General features: G+C 37.4%; 3 protein-coding genes across 3 annotated transcripts; all 3 read left to right on the forward strand.

Annotated features, from left to right (window-relative positions):
• Nucleotides 1-5,790: 5,790 nt before the first annotated feature.
• GCK72_026148 (uncharacterized protein) lies at nucleotides 5,791-10,469 on the forward strand (the record flags this gene model as incomplete). The annotated part of the gene is made up of 5 exons (XM_003101857.2): nucleotides 5,791-5,837; nucleotides 5,885-6,046; nucleotides 7,765-9,137; nucleotides 9,421-10,373; nucleotides 10,431-10,469. 5 exons carry the CDS (start codon nucleotides 5,791-5,793, stop codon nucleotides 10,467-10,469), a joined length of 2,574 nt encoding a protein of 857 aa, XP_003101905.2.
• Nucleotides 10,470-11,810: 1,341 nt separating this feature from the next.
• GCK72_026149 (uncharacterized protein) lies at nucleotides 11,811-12,345 on the forward strand (the record flags this gene model as incomplete). The annotated part of the gene is made up of 4 exons (XM_053736687.1): nucleotides 11,811-11,827; nucleotides 11,885-11,995; nucleotides 12,043-12,136; nucleotides 12,184-12,345. 4 exons carry the CDS (start codon nucleotides 11,811-11,813, stop codon nucleotides 12,343-12,345), a joined length of 384 nt encoding a protein of 127 aa, XP_053580253.1.
• A 1,857-nt stretch (nucleotides 12,346-14,202) lies between these two features.
• GCK72_026150 (uncharacterized protein) lies at nucleotides 14,203-16,405 on the forward strand (the record flags this gene model as incomplete). Its single annotated transcript, XM_003101883.2, has 3 exons — nucleotides 14,203-14,300; nucleotides 15,539-15,637; nucleotides 16,171-16,405. 3 exons carry the CDS (start codon nucleotides 14,203-14,205, stop codon nucleotides 16,403-16,405), a joined length of 432 nt encoding a protein of 143 aa, XP_003101931.2.
• Nucleotides 16,406-20,201: the final 3,796 nt, after the last annotated feature.

Below are 20,201 nucleotides of genomic sequence, written 5' to 3' on the forward strand. Positions count from 1 at the left end.
TTTCCCGGATTGGGGGCGTGATAAACGGGCCACTGTCTTTTTTCTTTAGTCGTAATTCACACATTTAGTTTAGTTTTGAAAAAATTTATCCGGAGCGGGAACAGTTTTTGGCCGCATTTAAGCTCCCGTTTCCAAAGTTATTTCAATCTTTTTTACTGACAAGACGAAATGTTGGAGTTTAAAATGAAATTGATTTAAAATAAAATTGATTTAAAATGAAATTGATGAAAAATGATTAATTTATAAATCTGACTTTATTAATGATTTATGGTATCAGTTGATTTTTTTTGAATGATTCTAAAGAACGTAAGTTGTCAATAGGTTAAGTACATCAATAAATGTTTCTAATGTAGAGTCCATTGTAAAACCTGTGATACAGGTGCATTCAGAGGATTTAATTTAAAGCTGCAAAGTAGAAGAAAACTAAAATTATGCACAATCTGGTTAGATAAAACACAGTAATCTTCTCTGTTAGCATCATTTCGCATTCCTCATCTTTTTAAAAGGGGCAGTCTTCGTTATACTTCTGTTTAACCCTGACTGTTTTTTCTACCCATAATCATTTTCGAAGATTCAAAAACTTTTGACTCACGTTCGTCACTACGATCTTAAACCCCCATTATTAACGATTATCATGTTTACCCGATGTCTCTCGGAACTCGTCTGTCTCTCTTTTTGAGAAGCATGTAATTGGAGTTCTGCTTTTTCAGTTTTCCTATTTGGCCCCTCCCCTTTTTCTTCCAGATCTTTCAACTCTTTACTACAACTCTTTTTCTCTCTGACCTAATCGTATTCCCAGTACCGTCCACCAATCTTTCTGAAGTTCAATTGATCAGAAAGAGATTTTCTATCACATACGATAGTTTTCTGACGATTAGTCATAATGAATGTTCTACGCATCATTTTTTTTATTCTTTCATCATCATTCGGACTGTTTGCACTCATTGTCTACACTATGGTAGCACACATAATTTGTAAAAAGTCCATATATAAAACTAGCCTTTTCTTCAAGTATTTTTTAATGGGGTACCCCATGGTAAGTTGATTCTCATAATCTTAAAAAGCTCTTGATTTTTTGTGATTTTTTGTTTTTTTTTAGAATTTCTTTACTTGGTTCAACTCTTTTCTGAGCATGAGAATCCCTCAGACTACCAGCCACAGCGGGTTTATGATTATATTCCTGAAGTGTATTGATAGAACAATTTTCCTCCGCATTTTTCATTTTGCCCACTATTTTTTTGCGGGACCCAGTACTTTTATAGTTTCCTTGTTTCTGTTGATAGATTTTGTGTTTTATATTTTCTGTCAAAATCAGACTGGACTTGGGTTCATGTCGTTCTTTCTATCATTTTCCTCACTGGTTCAGCCATTTGCGGGTTCTTAATGTTTTATGGAAATGAATCTTTCTATAGGTATAATGAATATAGTGACTACTTTTACATAGACACTATTATGGTAAGTCTCAAAATCGTTTATTTTTTAATCGCAGGTTGTATTCTATTTCAGGGAAGAAACAAAATTTATCGCGTACTAGCCTCTTATTTATCCTTAATATGCTTTGTGAACATTTGTTTCAATGTATATTTCTACCGGAAGCTAAAAACAGCAACAATGTGAGTATTGGTTGTTATCAACATTTATTTTACTTTTTTTCAGGAATAGACATAGTGCATTGAGTCGGAATTTATTCAAAGTAACATATTGCTCAATTTTCATAGACGGGTTCTTGACAGTTTTGCCAATTATTAACTGGCTTATATCTGATCTGCGTTTCTTTGAAGAAACACCACTGGCTATAGAAATTGTAAGAATACTTACATGGATTGCAAGTGATATTCTTACCTGGTCCCCACCGTTTCTTTTGCTGGTGTTTTGCAAAACTGTGAGCGACTTTATTTTTTTTATATTCCTACAATTATTTTTTCAGATACGCCAGCCCGTTCAAAAAATGATACCAAAAATAATTTGGAAAATAATTTGGAAAGCGACGGGCACGTCAGTAACACCTGTGGCTGTTCTAGGATTCACCAATGGAAATCAAAATGTACAGCACTTCACTCAGTCCTTCATTATTCAATAGATCGAGTTCTGTCGTCATATAAGTTTGGTAGATATTCTATAAATTATCATAATAATTAAACTAGTTGTTTCTTTCAAAATTTATTTTCTGTATGAGTCCCTATGTTTCAGTCTTTCACTTGATTCAAACAATATAGTCCTTAGATTTTGTGGGTTTTGTTTTATTTTCGGTATACAGTATCAGTGTGTGATTTAAACTTGTGTTTGTGTTTCTGATCTGGAATAATGTATTCATATATAAGACCAAAAGGAAAATGTCGCCGCCATGTTATTTAGTTGGAAACTAGAAATAACTAGTTTTATAAATGGCAAATGATTGGTTCGGATTTAGAACAACCGAGTTGGAAAATTCTCACATGATTCTGACTTCACTCTTATACAAGCTTTCTACGTGCTCATCATCCAATTTTTTTGTTTTAAATATCTCTTTTTCTGTCTCTTAAAAACCCAACCATCGAACTTATTCAACTCTATATTTCATTTTCAACCTGGCAAAAGACAAATGATTGTGAGGATACGATCACTTTCATGGTTTAAGCATATTTTATTCATTTTGAAAACCTGAGAATGATTAATCGGTCAGGATTGCACGCACGGCTCAAATTCATATGGTTTTTTTGAGAACCCCGCATAACGTGGGTCAATAAAAGATTTGCGAGTGTTCTGTTACTTTAAAGCCAAGATATTCTGAAAAGACAATCCCGATGGTGTAAGAGGGTTTTTCCCACGGTACATATTTTGTTTTCATGTTTATTCAGTCACCGACCGTCTTCCCAGCAGGCAAATGTCAAAAGACAGAGCTGTCACATTTTGTGGGAACTGTCAGAATATTGATCCGTTTACTCCAGCAGACGTAATCTTTTTTTCTTTGTGACTTCCCCATGAGCTTTATCCATCAGTTTTTGAGTGATTTGAAGCAGATGGTGTCCGCTAATATTGAGTACGTGAAAAGGGAGGACTGTTGCTTGCAATGGGTTAATTGCTCTGTTAATCAGATGTTCATCTACTGGTGAACCCTAGGCAAATATCCTAGAAGCAAAAAAACCAGATGATAGAAAGAAGGAGAAGGAGATAGAAAACGATAGAGGCGACTGGTCCTACCAAATAAAATTAGAAGAAGGGTCAAATGTCACAAAAAACATCATAAAGCAGTTTTTCTTCAAGAAGATGGGAGTAAACTTTTAGATATTGAAATACAAAAGTTATAGGAACAAGCAGGTACAAAACTGGAAAAAAAAATTCAAAATCGGGATTTCCGTGTGAACTAACTTTGTGAAAGCGTCATCTCAGAAATCCACGTTCATCTGCGTAACACAATTAAAACCCAGACCAGCAGTTCACAATTTTTTGGTAGGAGACGTTCCTGAAAAGTTATTATTTTTGTAGTGCCAAAAACTTACAACTATAAAAATAGAGTGCTATTTATGAACTATATAGAACCCTTTCACTGGCTCTGACTTCCTATGGTGTTATTCAACTAGAAAACTGTCAACTTCGAAAATGAAGTCTTATATTTTATCTGTATAAAACATTAAAAATTAAGTTGGTGAAAAAATTCCTCAGACATTACCGCACACTCGAAGATGGTAATTCCGATACTTTCTCTGTCTGTTGAAATACATTTTGCATGTGAATGAAGTAATTCAAAAAAGAAAATTACACTTTTTCGATATAAGACTATTTTCTGGAGAGCGACAGATCAGTAAATTCTCTCTACTGTGACCCTTCGCACTTCAGTGCGAAAACTACAAATTTAGGCCTTTTTATTATTTTGCCTGTAACTGACAATGGAGTCTTCTTACTAAAACAAATCTCAACTACAAAAATACAGTCCTATATTTTTTCTGTATAATCCATCACACATATTCATTTTCGTAGTCAATTTGACAAGAAGTATCTACTCTCAAAATTTGTAATTTTTGTACAATCTAATCGTTGAACTTCCGTTGTTGCGACCAAATTTGACGGTGTCTTTTATTTCAAGTTTATGTCATAAATTACCAGTTTTTGTATGAATAGTAGATCACTTCTAAAGCTTCATTTTTGTTGTTGATAACGTTTTGATATGAGGACGCTTTGAAGAGTTACAGATTGTCAAACAGTTGCAGCGTCAGCGCTGATTCAAATTTGAAAGCGTTCGCTCTCACTAACTGTAACTTTCTATGGTGTGATCCAACTGAAAAACTGTCAACTACAAAAATCAAGTCCTATATTTTATCTCTATAATACATGTAAAATTAATTGGCTTTGTAGGACAATCACTAATGGGTCTATTCACCTCTGAAAAAAAACATTTTTTTCTTCTATTCATTTACCGGAAAAACAGATAAAAACGGGAAATACTGTTTTTTCCGGTAAACGAATTAAGGGAAAAGCAACGTTCTTTCCGGAGGTGAATAACCCCATAAGACAGTAAAAATACCTCAAAATTCGTCATTTTTGTTCAGTCAAAAAGTTGTCGACATCCGCTTTTATCTGTGAAATGCCACCAATTTAGAGAGCGCGTCCCTGAATTAGAGTTAGTCATATTACCCCAATTTTTAAAAGAATAGGTAAGCACTTATTGAAAAGGTACAGATAAATTTTCTTTTTGAGTTAACAAAATTGATTGCAAAACCATGAGATTTTTGAGCGGTATTTCTTTCAGTGACTGCCATTTCCATGTGCTTACACAGAAAAGCTTTCAACTGCAAAAAAGAAGAATTTATTTTTCTTCACGATTGCTTCAAAACTTGCGTTGTAGGACAGTCTAAATCTTGAAATTCTTATTTTTCAACTAAAAAGATTCCATTTTGTTTGTGGTTATCATTGTACTTATTCTACTTGTTTTCTTTTTTCTCGATTATTTTCTTCAAAGTTCTAAAAAAGCAAAGTTTGTCTTTTCCCAACATTGCTTTCTGTCACATTTGTTCCCTTCTTTTAAATTAATTTCTTTTCTTTTCCAAAGAAAAATGTTTTTTTGAAAGTCAAACTTCACATCAATCAAAGAAAGACAAAGGAATGCAAGCACGTGACGCGTTTCCCCGTTTTCTTACTTCTAATGTCGCTGCCCATTTCATAGCGCAGACAATAGTGTGTTCTTTTCTCTTTTGCATTCGTTATTCGTTATTCCTCCCCCGCCCGCCAAGACAACGCTCGACAATTTTTTTCTCTTACCGTCTCTTCTTTCTTCCACTGTTTTTTCTGACGTTTATTGCCTAGAGAACGTGTGTTGACCGCATGGCCGATAGCCCGATACCGTCTCCCTTTCGTTTTCCCCCATTTTTTGTCGTTCAGAGAACGGTATGTTAATGTGTGTCCACGTACATTAGTGTGCGCTTCTTGGGGGCACCTCTCGCTCTTGCATTCTGTAGAATAAACAATGCTTAGGTCATCGAGAGTACCAAAAAATGTGGACGACCGCTTTTCACAGGGCACTTCTTCGGCGTTGCTGTGTCGTACCGTTTATTCAGGAGACGTGCCCTTTGCGTCTCTGCATCTCTGCGTCTCCAACATTCCTACTCTGCCTAACTGCCATTTTTTCTATTCTTGGGAACGCCTACTTGCCCTGGTTTGCCTTGATCACCGGTTGCGTATATTCTGCCACTCCTTCTAGCGTTGAATCATTGCCTCCACACTTTTCAACCTTCGTTAATTTTTCTGAGATGAATTCAAACAGTTTTTATTTTAAGATTTATTTTAAGATAGTTTCGAAACGAACACTATTCCAATATGACAGAAGCTTCAACAAGATCAGTAATGAGACAAGTCAACCCAACGTAAGTTATCAGACGAGGAGAACAAATGTTGATTCCTAGTGTTTCAGACAATCAACCGCACGCTTTCGAGCGCCCAGACGTCCAGATCACGGTACACTTGGGAAAGATATCAACCTACGCTCAAACCACTTTGCCATGAAGATTCCTACTATGATAGTCCAACACTACTACATCGACATCAGTCCAGTGTGTCCGAGAAGAGTGAATAGGTGAGGATTTTTCGAAAAATGACATGATTGGTGATTGCTAGTGGTAGGGCTTCTGATTTTGAAAAGGAGGGAGGTGATAATTTTGAAATTGATCCGGAAATATAAAAGTATGGGCTTTTAGCTTACTAAATTCTAGTTGAGTAAGTGTAAAACAGGTTAGAGAGGAAGGAAATATATTTGGTTTTCTAGAAGTGACTTGATGTGTTCATTCAATAACGTGAACAATATGTGTTTAAAGCCATTGAAACATCTTATGCTATACGTCGTATAATCGGAACATTGATTTTTGAAAACTACCTCACTTGAATAGGTTTTGATCAGAAAACCTTTAATTTAGATCTTAAAGAAGGGGTCACAGATATAGGTTCTCCCAGTAGCAAAAGTTTGGTGCACAATATCTCAACTGCATAGAGAACAATCAAATGTTTTAAATTGATGAAATAATGTATAAAAATTCAGCTGTATTTTGTCTGTTGGCCACTTTTTGGTATCTCCTTCAAAAAAAAAAGATACACCGCGTTAAATAGATTTTGTGGGCACCTCTGTTAGAGGTTTTACGGTAGATCAAGCTGACATAACCACCCAAAGACTATTTCAAAATAGAAACAGCTCAAATTTGAACAATTAATTTCGAAACCATACGTATCGGAATTAGTAAGCCCTTTGTTTTACCTTAGACAGTGTGAAAACCGAATCAATTATCACCGTGGTGAGACTTAGTGAGCTAAAATAGAGATGCAGGTTAACTGGGTCTAGACAATATCCTGAGTAGATGTCATCAAGTGATAATAGCATAGTTATAGGTGTAAAAGGGACTTCAACTTATCTCTATGACTATTTTGTGGTAAAAAAACTGAAAATGACTAATTCAAACGAAAACGTGGTAGAGCATTCTTCATTGAGCGTCAGTCGATTTGGATAGGGCGGTGAATCAAACTTCTAGCACCCTGACTAACCAGTGTTCGGTTCAAAATTTCAAAATTCATATTTTTGTTAAGTTTTTTTGACGAAAAATACTTTATTTTCATCAGTTTTTCGATCCAAAAACTGTAAAATTATCTGAAATACAAACATTTTCAACGAGAAAATTCAAGAAACTTCTAAAAATCATACATTTTGGAGTCAGGTCCGATCACATGGTGACGAAATTTTGAAAGTCTGCTAGCTCGGGGTTTTTCGAAACTTCAAAAAAACCGTTTCTTCGTTTCGACTGGTTTCAGAGTGCCTAATTTTGAAAACACCAGTTTTGAAAGTTGACACTTTCCAAAATTATGAAATGTCAAAAATAACCAGATAGATGAATCAAACTTCTAGCTCCCTGACTAGTTTTTGGTACAAAGCTTCAAGATTTAAATTTTTGTCAAGTTTTTTGAAAAAAAATCCATTTTCTTGATAGTGTTCCGAAGTTGGTCTAAAAACTGAATAATTATGTGAAACATGAATGAGAAATTTCAAAAAACTCCTAAAAATTATGCCTTTTGGAGTCAGCTAGCTCCGGGGTTCACAATCCGCGACACTTCAAAAAACCGTTTTCTTGCTATGGAAATGGATTCAAAGCGCCTAGTTTTGAAAATACTGGTATTGAAAGTTGGCACTTTCCAAAATTATTAAAATTCAATAGCTTGAAGATAAATTCCTAAAGCCCCAGTCGCATGTCATAAAAAAAGTCACCTTTTCTCCTAAATATTTTGTTTAATACCAACCCATTCCATTTCCAGGCAAATCTTCAACATTCTCATTAATGCAATCCAAGGGCAGTTCATCGGCACACTTCCTGTATATGACGGAAAACACAACATATATGTCCAGGAACTATTCCAATTCGGCAAAGAGAAGAAAGAATTCGAAATAATGCTGCCAGACGAATCACCCACGAAACGACCATTCAAAGTTTCAATAAACTGGTCAAAGGAAATCTCTATAGATGGGGATTCAGAAGATTCTGAGTTGTCATACGACGCTCTTCAAGTGGTGGACACAGTACTTCGTCATGTTCCCAGCTCAAAATATTCACCAGTCGGGAAGTCTTTCTACTCTCCACCAGTGCTTAAAAACGGACGTCTCCTCCACGAATACAAGCTTGGTGGAGGCCGAGAAATATGGTTTGGCTATCATCAATCGGTTCGGTCATCTCAATGGAAAACGATGCTGAATATAGATGTCTCCGCTACAGCATTCTATGGTACCATGACAATGATGGCGTTTTTAGCAGAGGTCCTAGAGCTACCATATCAAGCTCTAGCAGAAAAACGAATATTATCGGATTCCCAACGCGTTAAATTCGTCAAAGAAGTCAAACATCTTAAAGTGGAAATAACTCACTGCGGAGCAATAAAAAGAAGATATCGTGTTATCAATGTCAGCCGTCGCCCTGCGACCACACAAACGTTCCCAAGAGTATTGGATAATGGAGAGACGATTGAATGTACCGTGGCAAAGTATTTCAAGGATAAGTACAACATGGATTTGAAGTACCAACATCTGCCATGCTTGCAAGTCGGGAAAGAAGAAAATCACACTTATCTGCCATTAGAAGTCTGCAATCTGGTTCCCGGGCAACGATGCATCAAGAAACTCACTGATTCTCAAACCTCTATCATGATCAAAACCACAGCTCGCACTGCTCCGGAACGTCAACAGGAAATCAATCACCTGATGTACAAAGCTCAATTCGCTTCTGATAAATATGTCAATGATTTTGGCATCAGCATAAACCCATCCATGACAGAAGTGAAAGGACGAGTTCTCCCACCACCAAGACTAATCTACAGCGGGAAAACATACTCGAATCCGACACAAGGTATTTGGGATCTCCGTGGAAAACAATTTCACACTGGAATCGAAGTGCAGGAATGGGCGATTGTCTGTTTTGCTGACCAAATGCAAGTGAAGCAAAATGATCTCCGCAACTTCACTTCAATGCTTCAAAAAATCTCGAGAGAGGCGGGTATGCCTATTACCAGCGGACCATGTTTCTGCAAATATGCTGTTGGTGTGGAGCAGGTCGAATCGATCCTGACTTACTTGAAATCCAAGTACAAGAAAATTCAACTCGTCATTGTGGTGTTGCCAGGAAAAACTCCAGTTTACGGTAAGAGATTCAAAGATAGTTTTCCTTAAGACTAGCAAAATATCGGTCCGGCTCGGGTTGGCTCGGATTCAAAAATGTGCACAATTTTTGAACAAAATTTTTCAACAATTTTTTAAAATTTTTGTCAAAAAAGTCAAAAATCCCATGTACGTTCGAGTCTTTATCAAAATTCAAAAAAAAAAGAAAACGTTTCAAAAAAGTACAAATTAACGTTTCGAAAAAGTACAAAAGACACCGACCCGTTGCTAGTGTGCTTTTCTCATGATTTTTCAATTTTTTTCAGCTGAAGTCAAACGAGTTGGAGATACCATCATGGGAGTTCCTACACAATGTGTACAAGCGAAGAACGTTATGCGTTCAACGCCACAGACAATCTCTAACATCTGTCTCAAAATGAATGTGAAGCTCGGAGGAGTCAACTGCATTCTACATCCCAGTCTCCGCCCACCAATCTTCATGGAACCTGTAATCTTTCTGGGATGCGACATCACTCACCCACCAACCAGTGACACTAGAAACCCATCAGTTGCTTCGATTGTCGGATCAATGGATGCTCACCCAAGCAAGTATGCAGCTACAGTACGTGTTCAAAAAAGCAGAGTAGAGATGATTCTGGAAATGTCGACTATGGTGAAGGAGTTGCTGCAAAAGTTCTATATGAGCACTCATTTCAAGCCGTCGAGAATTGTGGTCTACCGCGATGGAGTTTCCGAAGGACAGTTCTTCAATGTTCTCCAATATGAGCTTCGTGCTATCCGGGAAGCCTGTCTAATGTTGGAAACTGGATACGAGCCAGGAATCACGTTCATCGCTGTTCAAAAGAAACACCATACTCGTCTGTTTTCCGCAGAAAAGAAGGACCAAGTTGGAAGATCGTCGAATATCCCACCAGGAACCACTGTAGATGTCGGTATCACTCATGCGACGGAATTCGATTTCTTCCTCTGCTCACATGCCGGAATTCAAGGAACGTCTCGTCCATCTCGTTATCATGTCTTGTGGGACGACAGCAACATGAAATCCGACGATGTCCAACAGATGACCTACCAGTTGTGTCACACCTATGCAAGATGCACCCGATCTGTGTCTATTCCGGCGCCGGCGTACTATGCTCATCTCGTTGCACTTAGAGCTCGCTATCATTTGGCTGATCGGGAGCATGACTCCGGTCTGGGGTCACAATCGTCGGCACATTCGCAAAATTCCAATATTGCAAATTTATCCAAGGCTGTGAAGGTAAGAGATATCAACAAAATAGTGAAATTTATGTAAAACATAAAATGTAATTTCCAGGTCCACCCCGATGTAGGAAAAGTCATGTACTTTGTCTAACAGTTGTCTACTTTCAACGTCTTAAAAATTTCTTCAATTTCATATATTATCTAATACATTATCTTATACATGCCATGCGTCATATCATTATATTCAGTGTCTATCTGTCATATCCTTCCCCTTATTCTATTTGTATGCAATTTCTATCACTTCGACATTTTCATATCAGACTCCTCCCTTTTTCCCCGTTTCCCTGATGTTCTTTCGTGTCTTTTTTTACATGTCGTGTCAATTTTTTCTGAAATAAAAAAATGCTTGCTGATGCATATTGTTGAATTCACACTTTTGTTAATTAATTGTTCCCTTTTTGCTTTTATCAATTTTGATGCATTGCAAAAAATATACGAACAAACCATAAATTTGACAAATTACTGCGGATGTCCTTTTCTTGTTTGCACTTCGAAAAAATCGGAATACCCATTCGATTTTCGCAGTAATCACGAAGTTTCTCTTCTTGTAATCACGAAGTTTCTCTTCACCAAGTGATAGTGTTCCCGCGTTTGGTTCTCACGTTATTCCCTGATTTCTATATAATATGTATGTATATTTTTATGAATAATCAAATTTTTTTAAAATCAAGAGCAACTCGATCACTCCTTGCAATCAGCACTCTCACGGTCTCTCGATTTTTCGATACGCCAGGCAATGTCTGATAAAAGCGTAAATATTTTGTTCTGTTACATTTTCTACATTGTTATTCTTGGAATGGCATTCCTTAAACTGAAATGCGTTCAAAAATTTAAAAACTTTTACTTTGGTGGAATAAATAAATGGATATGCCCATCTTCAAGGTAAAACGTTAGCGAGATGTTCTTGACAACATTGTTGCAGATACTTCCTTTCCCCAAAAAACTGTAATTCAAGCCAAAAACGGGGTTTCAAACTTGTATTCGCGCCGAAATTGCAAAATGCGTCTACAAAAATCGGCAAGTGCGCAAACAAAAACACGCTGAACGCGCCACACCTAGCTTTTTCGGAAACTTAGGAGACCTTGCACTTGTCGCATGCTATGAAATTGTTCGGTGCAGCCACTGACCGCGATCGACGAATCATATGTCGACGTATCACTCTTGTCGTCTGGCTCTCTCTCTTCCTTCACTCTATTCTGTCCCCCGCTCTCCTTTTTTCATCACTTTACTCCCCAATGTACTCCCCAATACTCCTCTCCAAGACTTTCTCCCGGATATGAAAGTCGCAATTATTATTTTATCTGATTTTTTTGAATCCTAAACACTTCACTCCCCATTCAGACTTGTTAACGGAATACGAGTCGAAAATAATAAACTTTCTGATTTTTTTTGAATTCTAATTTTCTATTTCATTATTTTTTGGATATGTTGAATGGAAACTGTAAAAAGGTAAGAAAAACAGTAAATAGGTTTTACTATCAGGATGAATAACATAGTTTTATTTAGAATTCCTCAACAAAAATGGTTCATCTGCACCTATGAGAAGCAACACGGGCTCAGAGAATGTGGGTTCTATGGAACCTTGCCAGCAATGAACGAGCATTTTGCAGAACACACGTATGTTTGTTTTTATCAATATGCTTATTTTCAAAATTCAATTTCAGAGAATGCTACGAGTTCCGTTGTCGTGTATGCGACAACTTCTTTGTCGGACAGATGGAGTTCTCAAAGCACAAAAGACATCGAAAGTGTCTCGCGGTAAGGAATTATTAAAGTCCGACAAAATATAGACGGAATAATTACAGCAAGAGGCGGATCGATGTGATGAATGTGGAAAACGACTACCGGCTCAAGAAAACAGATGGATTCCTCCGCTGCATTTATATAAGAGCCGAAGAGGAGGAGCGGAGGATTGGACTGAACAAAAACAGCCAATTCTACGACTGGACGAAAGGACCGAAGAATAGATATGGAATGACATGGGAGCAATTTCGAGTTTTTTTTCACGTAAGTTTTCGTTTTCAAATTTGCAGTTATTTGATTATAAAATTTTCAGTTCTTCTTCACGGAAAACTTGCTGGGACCTTCGTAACAATATTTCGGAGTTTTAAATGTAAGTTTTTTGTTTTTCTTTCAGATATTTATCAAGTGTACTCAAATAAAAATAATTTATTTTCAGTTCCAACAAAAACTGGAAACGATGGAAAACGACGATAATAGTTTTGTTAATTTAAAAAGAATAATAAACATATTTAATAATAATCGGCGTTGTTTTCCTGTTTTTTTTCTCAACTGGTTCGAATCCACTTGCTTTCTTTTTTTTCTATTCTGTTCAGAAGCTGCTGTTATAATACTTGTGCTTTGGAGTCATGAGGAAAAAAGTCGGTTGCAGAAGTCTATATAATCCGAGCAGCCACACTTATTGAGCACATGAGTGAAAACCAGGGCCTTTTTTGTTTTTTGCGGTTAGTTTCATAAATAAACAACTGAAAGGGTACTCTCTGCCAATGATTTTCAGGAAAACCCAAAGCGTATGTTAACGAGGATGGCCAGCTGTCAACTACTTTGATACAGACAATGGAAGAATGTGAGAAGCATGTGGATGCGTGGGAAAGCCTGTGGAATATATGATCAGACTACCTGAGTCACTGCAGTGGTTTAAACAAGTAATCGAAAGATTTGTAAGACTCGGTGAGTTTTCATCAACTAGTGAAAGAAAAAAAACCATACTAGGAAACTGGGCCAAAACGGGCCGACACGGCACGTAACTTTTCTTGAAAGTTTTTAAGTTCAAACTCAATGTTATCAGCTCAAAATCTACTAAAATATAGACCTTGACGATGTCTTTGGTCTCTGACCTACCACGAGTCGGATGGCTATTCGTTATTATGCCGCGCGCGGGACGGAAGAAATAAAAATGTTTTTTTTAGTCACTTTCGGGTTTTTTGGATCTGTTTCTCGACTCGCGGCACGTTAGCGGACCATCCGACCTGTAAGAAGTCATAGACAGCTTATGATAATGTGTTTTACGTGAATTACGCGCAGGGCCGGGTTAACCCGTTTCAGCCCGGTTTGCGAGTATGGAAAATGTCACTTTTCCGCATCAATCAACTGATTTTCAAGATATATTTTCAGATTCTTGTACCACTAGATTGAAGTTCTCGTCCCCGTCCCCAGAAATCTATGATCTGCTGCACGATCTTCTTATATCCGGCTGCTCAATTCATCCATAATTAGACTCTTTTTCTTTTTTTATTCTTACCATTCAGCTTTATTCTATTCAATAAACAGTTTTGATATTATCTTATGCCATATAAAAAATAAACACTCATATGAACACCAGACTTTTGATAGTCCTCATATTCAGGTCCAGATGTGCAACGGGCGATAGCTGACCTCAATTCCCCCTCCTTCACCATGGTTGTGTGCATCACGCGTATATACCTTTCCCCAATGTAATGACAACGCGTATTCTGTCGATTTGTGTTGTTGTACACTCTCGTCGTCTGCATCTGTCTTCACTCTATTTCGTCCCCCTTTTCCCTTTTCTATCATCTTTTCACTCCCTAATATACTCCCCAACACCTCTCCCCAAGGCTTTCTCCCGAATATGATAGTAACAATTACCATTTTATTCGATGTATTCTTGATTTTATTCAAAGTCGAATATTTCTAACTTTATTCCTATTTTACTACCCAATACCCCTCCCCAAGACTTGTTATCGGAATACGAGTCCCATGTTTCCTGATTTTCTTTGAATCCTAATATTTATTATACATTCTATATTTATTCTTTCTTTGACACGGATGTCCTATTCTTCTCAATGGTCACTCATGAATATCCAAACCATTGTGGAAAGTCCTACTGCCTAATCGACACCTTGGACTCTATCCCATATTTCGATATTAACAAAGACTTTCGGTTAGACGAGGAATCGTTTACCATGAAATCATCCTCGCATACTTCGATTATATGCGAAGTATTGGATTCCAAAAAGGACATATCTGAGCGGATGCACCGATTGTTAGAAGGATGGAGAAGGATTAAAATGGAAGATGAAGAAACAATTAAAGCATTAGAGCAAAAATTCGAGATATTTTGAATTTAATTTTATAATAGCTTATGTATTAATTTCCTTTATATTTAAAAATAAATTAGTATATAATATAACTCATGTGTTTAAATATTGTTCATTTTGAAACGGTTTCAATTCCCGTTTTTATATCTTCATGATACCAATTCACTTTCGAATTATTGTTTTTTGCCTCTTTTTTCAGCAAATTTTCGATGGCTGCACTTTCCGACGACAAGGACCAACGAAACGGAAAAAAATCACTTAAAAATGTCGACGTGAGTCTTAGTTTCAGTTTTCAGTCTCAGAATCGGTGTTTTTTCAGCCAAAATATCTCCATACTGATTTCATATGATCTATTCAGCGTTTTAACAACAAACCTGAAGCCAAACGGAAATATTCAGAGCCACCACGTTTGAATCGCAATAGTTTCTAAATTCGTCGGTTAGTTTCGATACGTTTGAACGAAAAAGGTACTCTCCGCTCAAAAATGTCAGAAATATTGATGAATTTAACAGCAACAACAATCATATTCAAGGAAACGTTTTTTCATTCGTGTGCAAAAATATCTTCATGGCGATTCTACGTGGTTTACTCAGCGTCTTGAAAAATAAAACAAATGTTGCCGAACTCGCTGTCTCCTTACTGTAAATTGCTTCCGCTTCAACATTTCTCCAGATACATCTCAATTTTTTATCACAATTATCCTTATTCACGCAGAAAAATCGTCCCGCGTCACTCCCGCCTTTCTTCTTCACTTCACTCACTTCTACCCTCCCCCTTTCTTTAGCCATCTCACCTTACGCGTCAAGCCAGTGACTGACGCATCCGCCGTGTGCTGACCCGAAAGTGCGATTTCGCTGTTTTTTCTTTGCAAAAATCGCTGAAAAATGTCAATTTTCCATAGATTTACTGATTTTTTGTAGAAAAAACCATATCAGAATGTTTTTCCATAGGTGTTCTACCTTTTTCCAAATATTTGTCCTTGATTAAAGTCGTTTCTGACCATTTTGCATATTAGAAAGTGGAGATCTTGTTTTTTTCTTTTTTTATTCAATCTAATTTACATACAATTGTCTTTTTTCAGTTCGAAGTCGAATGATGGATGTCTTCTCAGTAGCCAATCATCAAAAAGGAATGTCGACACCAGAAGGTTGCCGCCGAAGACGTCGAATCTCCTACTCGGGTATGTTTTTGCCGTTAAAAAAATTTTGAGTTAGTTTTGCCCTTGCTTATACTGTGCAAACTGTCATATATCCTAAATCCAACAAGATAGTGGAGATAACGGTGCTAAAAACAAGAAACGTTCCATTTCTGAGGATTTTTGTCTACCCAATGAATGGAAATGTTTCAATCGGAATATTTTATTCTTTTCCCAAGAATTTTCTCACTTTTTCGGGCATAGAGTGTATCATTTTGATCATACCAGCCAAGCTCACTCTCAAAATTGTCTTGAGAAGAATCATCACTATAACATTGTAAAACAGCTCTAGTTTTCAGCATTGGTTCCGAGAGAGTGTCATTCGCCATGAACATTAAAAAGAAAATGGAACACAACGAAAAACGGTCCGGATTGAGAATTGAGTGATCATCGCCAGTGAAGAAGGCTTCCAAAGGTAACTTCAAACGATTCATGGGCTCCTCCAAAAACGTTTCAGTTGCAGAAAGAAGGATCAAAAATGACAGCGACAATACATGTCGATAACTTGTCTGCTCAAGGTCGGATGTCTGTAGACGACTGACAACTTCTGCCAACGAACAAGAGCTTCAAACATGTTGTACCGTTGCCAAATCGGTATTCGCTTTCCAGACGTCACTTCTGGAAGTGGAACCACGCAGCATTGTTTGTGGAGACATTCATAGACAGTACTCGGATCTTCTCCGTATTTTCGATAAGAACGGATTCCCGCTAGATGTAAACATCTTGTTCCTCGGAGAACGTCAGAAATATTGAGACTATTTGTCTCATGTTCTGTTTCAAGATCGAGTGAGTCAAGAGAACGGAATTCATTGCAACAACTCATAATTCAGGTACCCGGTAAACTTCTTCATGCTCCGTGTCGTTTCCGTGAGAAGTCGTAGTTTTGGGAAACCACCTACCGCTCCAGTGAAACAAAACAGAGTTGTTCATTGAAAAACGTTGTATCGGACCAATTCGGATCCTTCGTTATTGTATGTTTTTTCTTCAAAAAAACATTTTGCGTTGCATCGGTTGCCATCACACCTATATTTTGCTTGGCTATCTAAAATCATCGCCGCTGTTGTGAGACAAAAATAAATACCGTGAAACCTGAAATAGAAGCGCATCTGCTGAAATAGAAATGCTCCTAATTCTTGCTAGCTGGTAAACCTCTATTACAGGTGCTAGTTCTCAGGGAATAGAATGTAGAGTACCATTGAAAGCGCAACTAGCTGTCTCCTTTCTGTAAATTGTCCCCTTAAACTTGTTTCCCCTTTCAAATCTCTTTTTTTCAGGAATCTTCATTCAAAAGGAAGATGTTCTTTCTATGAACATTCGGAATTTCGGGAAACCCCCTGCCGCTCTAGAAACTTCAATTATTCGTCTCATTACAAATCAGACGTTTCGTTACCACGGTATACGGTGGAATATGCATTATGGTATGTTTTCTTCTACAAAAATGTGCATTTGGGTTGCATACATCAATATCTTGCTTGCCTACTGGAAATCACCGCCGCTGCTGTGAGACAGAAATGAATGATTCCCACGGAATGGGAAGAAGAAGAAAGATTTCTCCAAATAAATTACATGTTTCTTTACGAAAACAACCCTTATTTATGTAGAACAATCGTCCCCGCGTCACTCTCGCCTTTCTTCTTGGTTACTGTCACTTCTACCTTCCCCCCGTTTCTTAGGCCATCTCACCTAACGCGCCAAGCCATTGCCTGACGCACTCGCCGTGTGCTGACCCGAAAGTGCGATTTCGCTAATTTTTTTTGCAAGAAACATTGAGAAATAACAATTTTTCATTGTTTTTAATGATTTTTCGTGGAAAAAGCCATAGTGATTACTTTCCTCCCTTTAAAACCCACAAAAGCCGCTGTTTTCACTTTAGAACCCTCATTTTCGATGTTATTCAGCTCGGATTCATCACTATTGTCTTTTGCAGTGACCCTGAGAGAAATCCGTTAGTTATGGATTGCAATTCGATCAGAAAATGGATGAACTTGGAAAGATCTGCACAGATGGGGTCATCTATGGAAATCTGATGACGTTAAATGTGGTTTCGATGAAGAGAAGGTGGAGAAGTTGACACTCATTAATATCGGAATGTCACAGAAGGTCAAGGTAGTGGAAATAACAATTTTAGGCGGAGAAAAATGAAAAAAACTTTAACAAAAAGAGGATTATGGGCACTTTTATGGTGACAGTCTAAGAAAATCGCGTTTTTCGGATCAAAAGTAGCGAAAATTACGATTTCTGGATGGTTTTCACTTCAAAAACCAATGAAACAAAAAAAACAGTTTTGTAGTGTCGAAGTGAGATTCTTTTTTAATCATCAAATTCAAAATATTTTTTTCCAGATGGCGCTCTTGGAACTTTCATTCGTTTGCAGAAATGTCTCCATGCGGATTCTACGTAATCTACTCAGCGTCTAAACAAGAAAAATTGAAGCTATAATTGAATACTAAACGCAGTCATGTTCAAATCGCAGTGGTTTCTGAATTTGACGGTTAGTTTCGATACGTTTGGACAAAAAAGATACTCTCCGCTCAAACATTTCAGAAAAATCCATGAATCGTCAATCACATTCAATGAGACGTCAACTTTCAGTGTTTTTAATTGAAAAAACGAGCCCAGAACAATTGAAACGTAACCAAAAATCACTCGGTAAGTTGCGTGGCTCATTCCTATTCAACCAAAAACTATACCCAAATTTTCAGACACGTGTAGCAAGATTGGAATCGTTGACTCCTGAAAATCTGAATGACTAACTCTGGAATTATGTGGAAAAAAAGTCGATTGCAGATGTCTATTCAATACGCGTCACATCACTAATTGAGCTCCCATGATTGAAAATAGGGATTTTTCATTTCTTAAGGTTAGTTTCTTGAATAAACAACTGAATAGGTGCCTTATGCCAATCATTTTCAGGAAAACACAATGCGGCTGTCAACGAGGATGGCTAGACTGACGATGGGGAATGTGAAAAGCATGAGGACAGCCTGTGTGATCCAATGGAATCATGGTGGCGCGATGAGGACAACATGATTTCTGCATATATAATCGAGCTATCTGAGTCAAAGGAATGATTTAAGCACGACTAATCGCTAGATTTGAAAAACTCGGTAAGTTTTCATCATCTACAGGGTGGCTAATAAGTATACGACGCTCTTAATTCTTGGATATTTGGCGGGAAAACGCTTTAATCAACAAAAAAACGTTATTAATAGTTAAAATGTTCAAAATAGATTTAGTATACAAAAGGAATTCGAAGTTGGATACTTTGGCTTTGATACAAACCTTCAGACATAAGACGCCAAAATCGCCTGTGCGCCGCGTGTCGGGCGTGATCTGGACTTATGATAAACATTTTATTATTGAACCTTTTTCCAACTGTCAAAAGCAGAAACTTTTGTTATCAAAAGGTGATAGTAGGTCCCCTTAACGTCACGAGGCCCATGACCACCTTATTTCTAAAACTGTGATGGCGTGGGATGCGGTGACATCTCACGGTAGAACTTCGTTAGTTTTCATTTTAAAAAATGCGAAAATCAACTCGGGGTCTTCCAAAACTTGGTTTTGAAGGATGTTTTGTTCCTCTGTACAGCTCAACACTCTACTGGACTCTTTTTCATCTTTTAACAAGATTGGGCAACCTCCCATAGTTCCAAAACAACAAAATTCATCATCTCTCTCATGTTCCTGGCTTCTGGAATAACGACTTTAGGCCTTCCTCGTCGGCGGATCTGAGTCCGATGGATTTCATCGTATGGGAATATTTGGAGAGCAAGTTATCAGGAATCTCCTACAACATGGCCGTTGTTCTCAAGACCGTCCTTCAGAAGATATGGGACGAAGTCAACGTCAACTACCTGCGGCGCGTAGGCGATTTTGGCGTCTTATGTCTGAAGGCCTGTATCAAAGCCAAAGTATCCAACTTCGAATTCCTTTTGTATACTAAATCTATTAGGTTGGTAAATAATTTTCTGCAATTTTCGAGCTTGCCGGTTGTCGGTTTGTTTTCTCGGCACAGGAGTAGTTTTTCGATGTGGTTGTTTTTGTGTTTGGTAGACCTACTCAAGTACTTGTTACAGTGTCAAAGTTTTACTTCTCTTTTTTTTTCTCGCCGAGAACGGAGCTTTGATGTACACGCAACTTTTTGCGTTTTTGAAACGTCTTTTTGTTTTCAATCGTTTCTGGTCTAAAAATTATTTCATTCAAAAGGAAGTTGCTGGTGTATGTTAACAGAGGTCTCTTTGTTTTAACGCAAATACATTTTAATTCAAAAGATTCGAAACAAGAAACTTGGATCTGACTGAAAAAATTCGTCTCTTTCAGCAGTCAGTGCTAGATTTGGAGTTATTGCAGGGAATCGTAGAAGCGGATCTGTATCAAACCACCCTTAGGTTGTCAACTTCTTTTAGGGTGACTCATGTAACTTTAGTTCATGGATGGAAACAAATTATCGGAATGAGAAAATTCGTCGTTACATACCACACGCTTTGAATCAATATGAGATGGCACATCACATGGACCTAAGTTGGTTCTTAGTATTTTTACACCCAAC

This window comes from Caenorhabditis remanei, chromosome X, assembly GCF_010183535.1.
Source record: "Caenorhabditis remanei strain PX506 chromosome X, whole genome shotgun sequence".
In the NCBI taxonomy this organism is placed as follows: domain Eukaryota; kingdom Metazoa; phylum Nematoda; class Chromadorea; order Rhabditida; family Rhabditidae; genus Caenorhabditis; species Caenorhabditis remanei.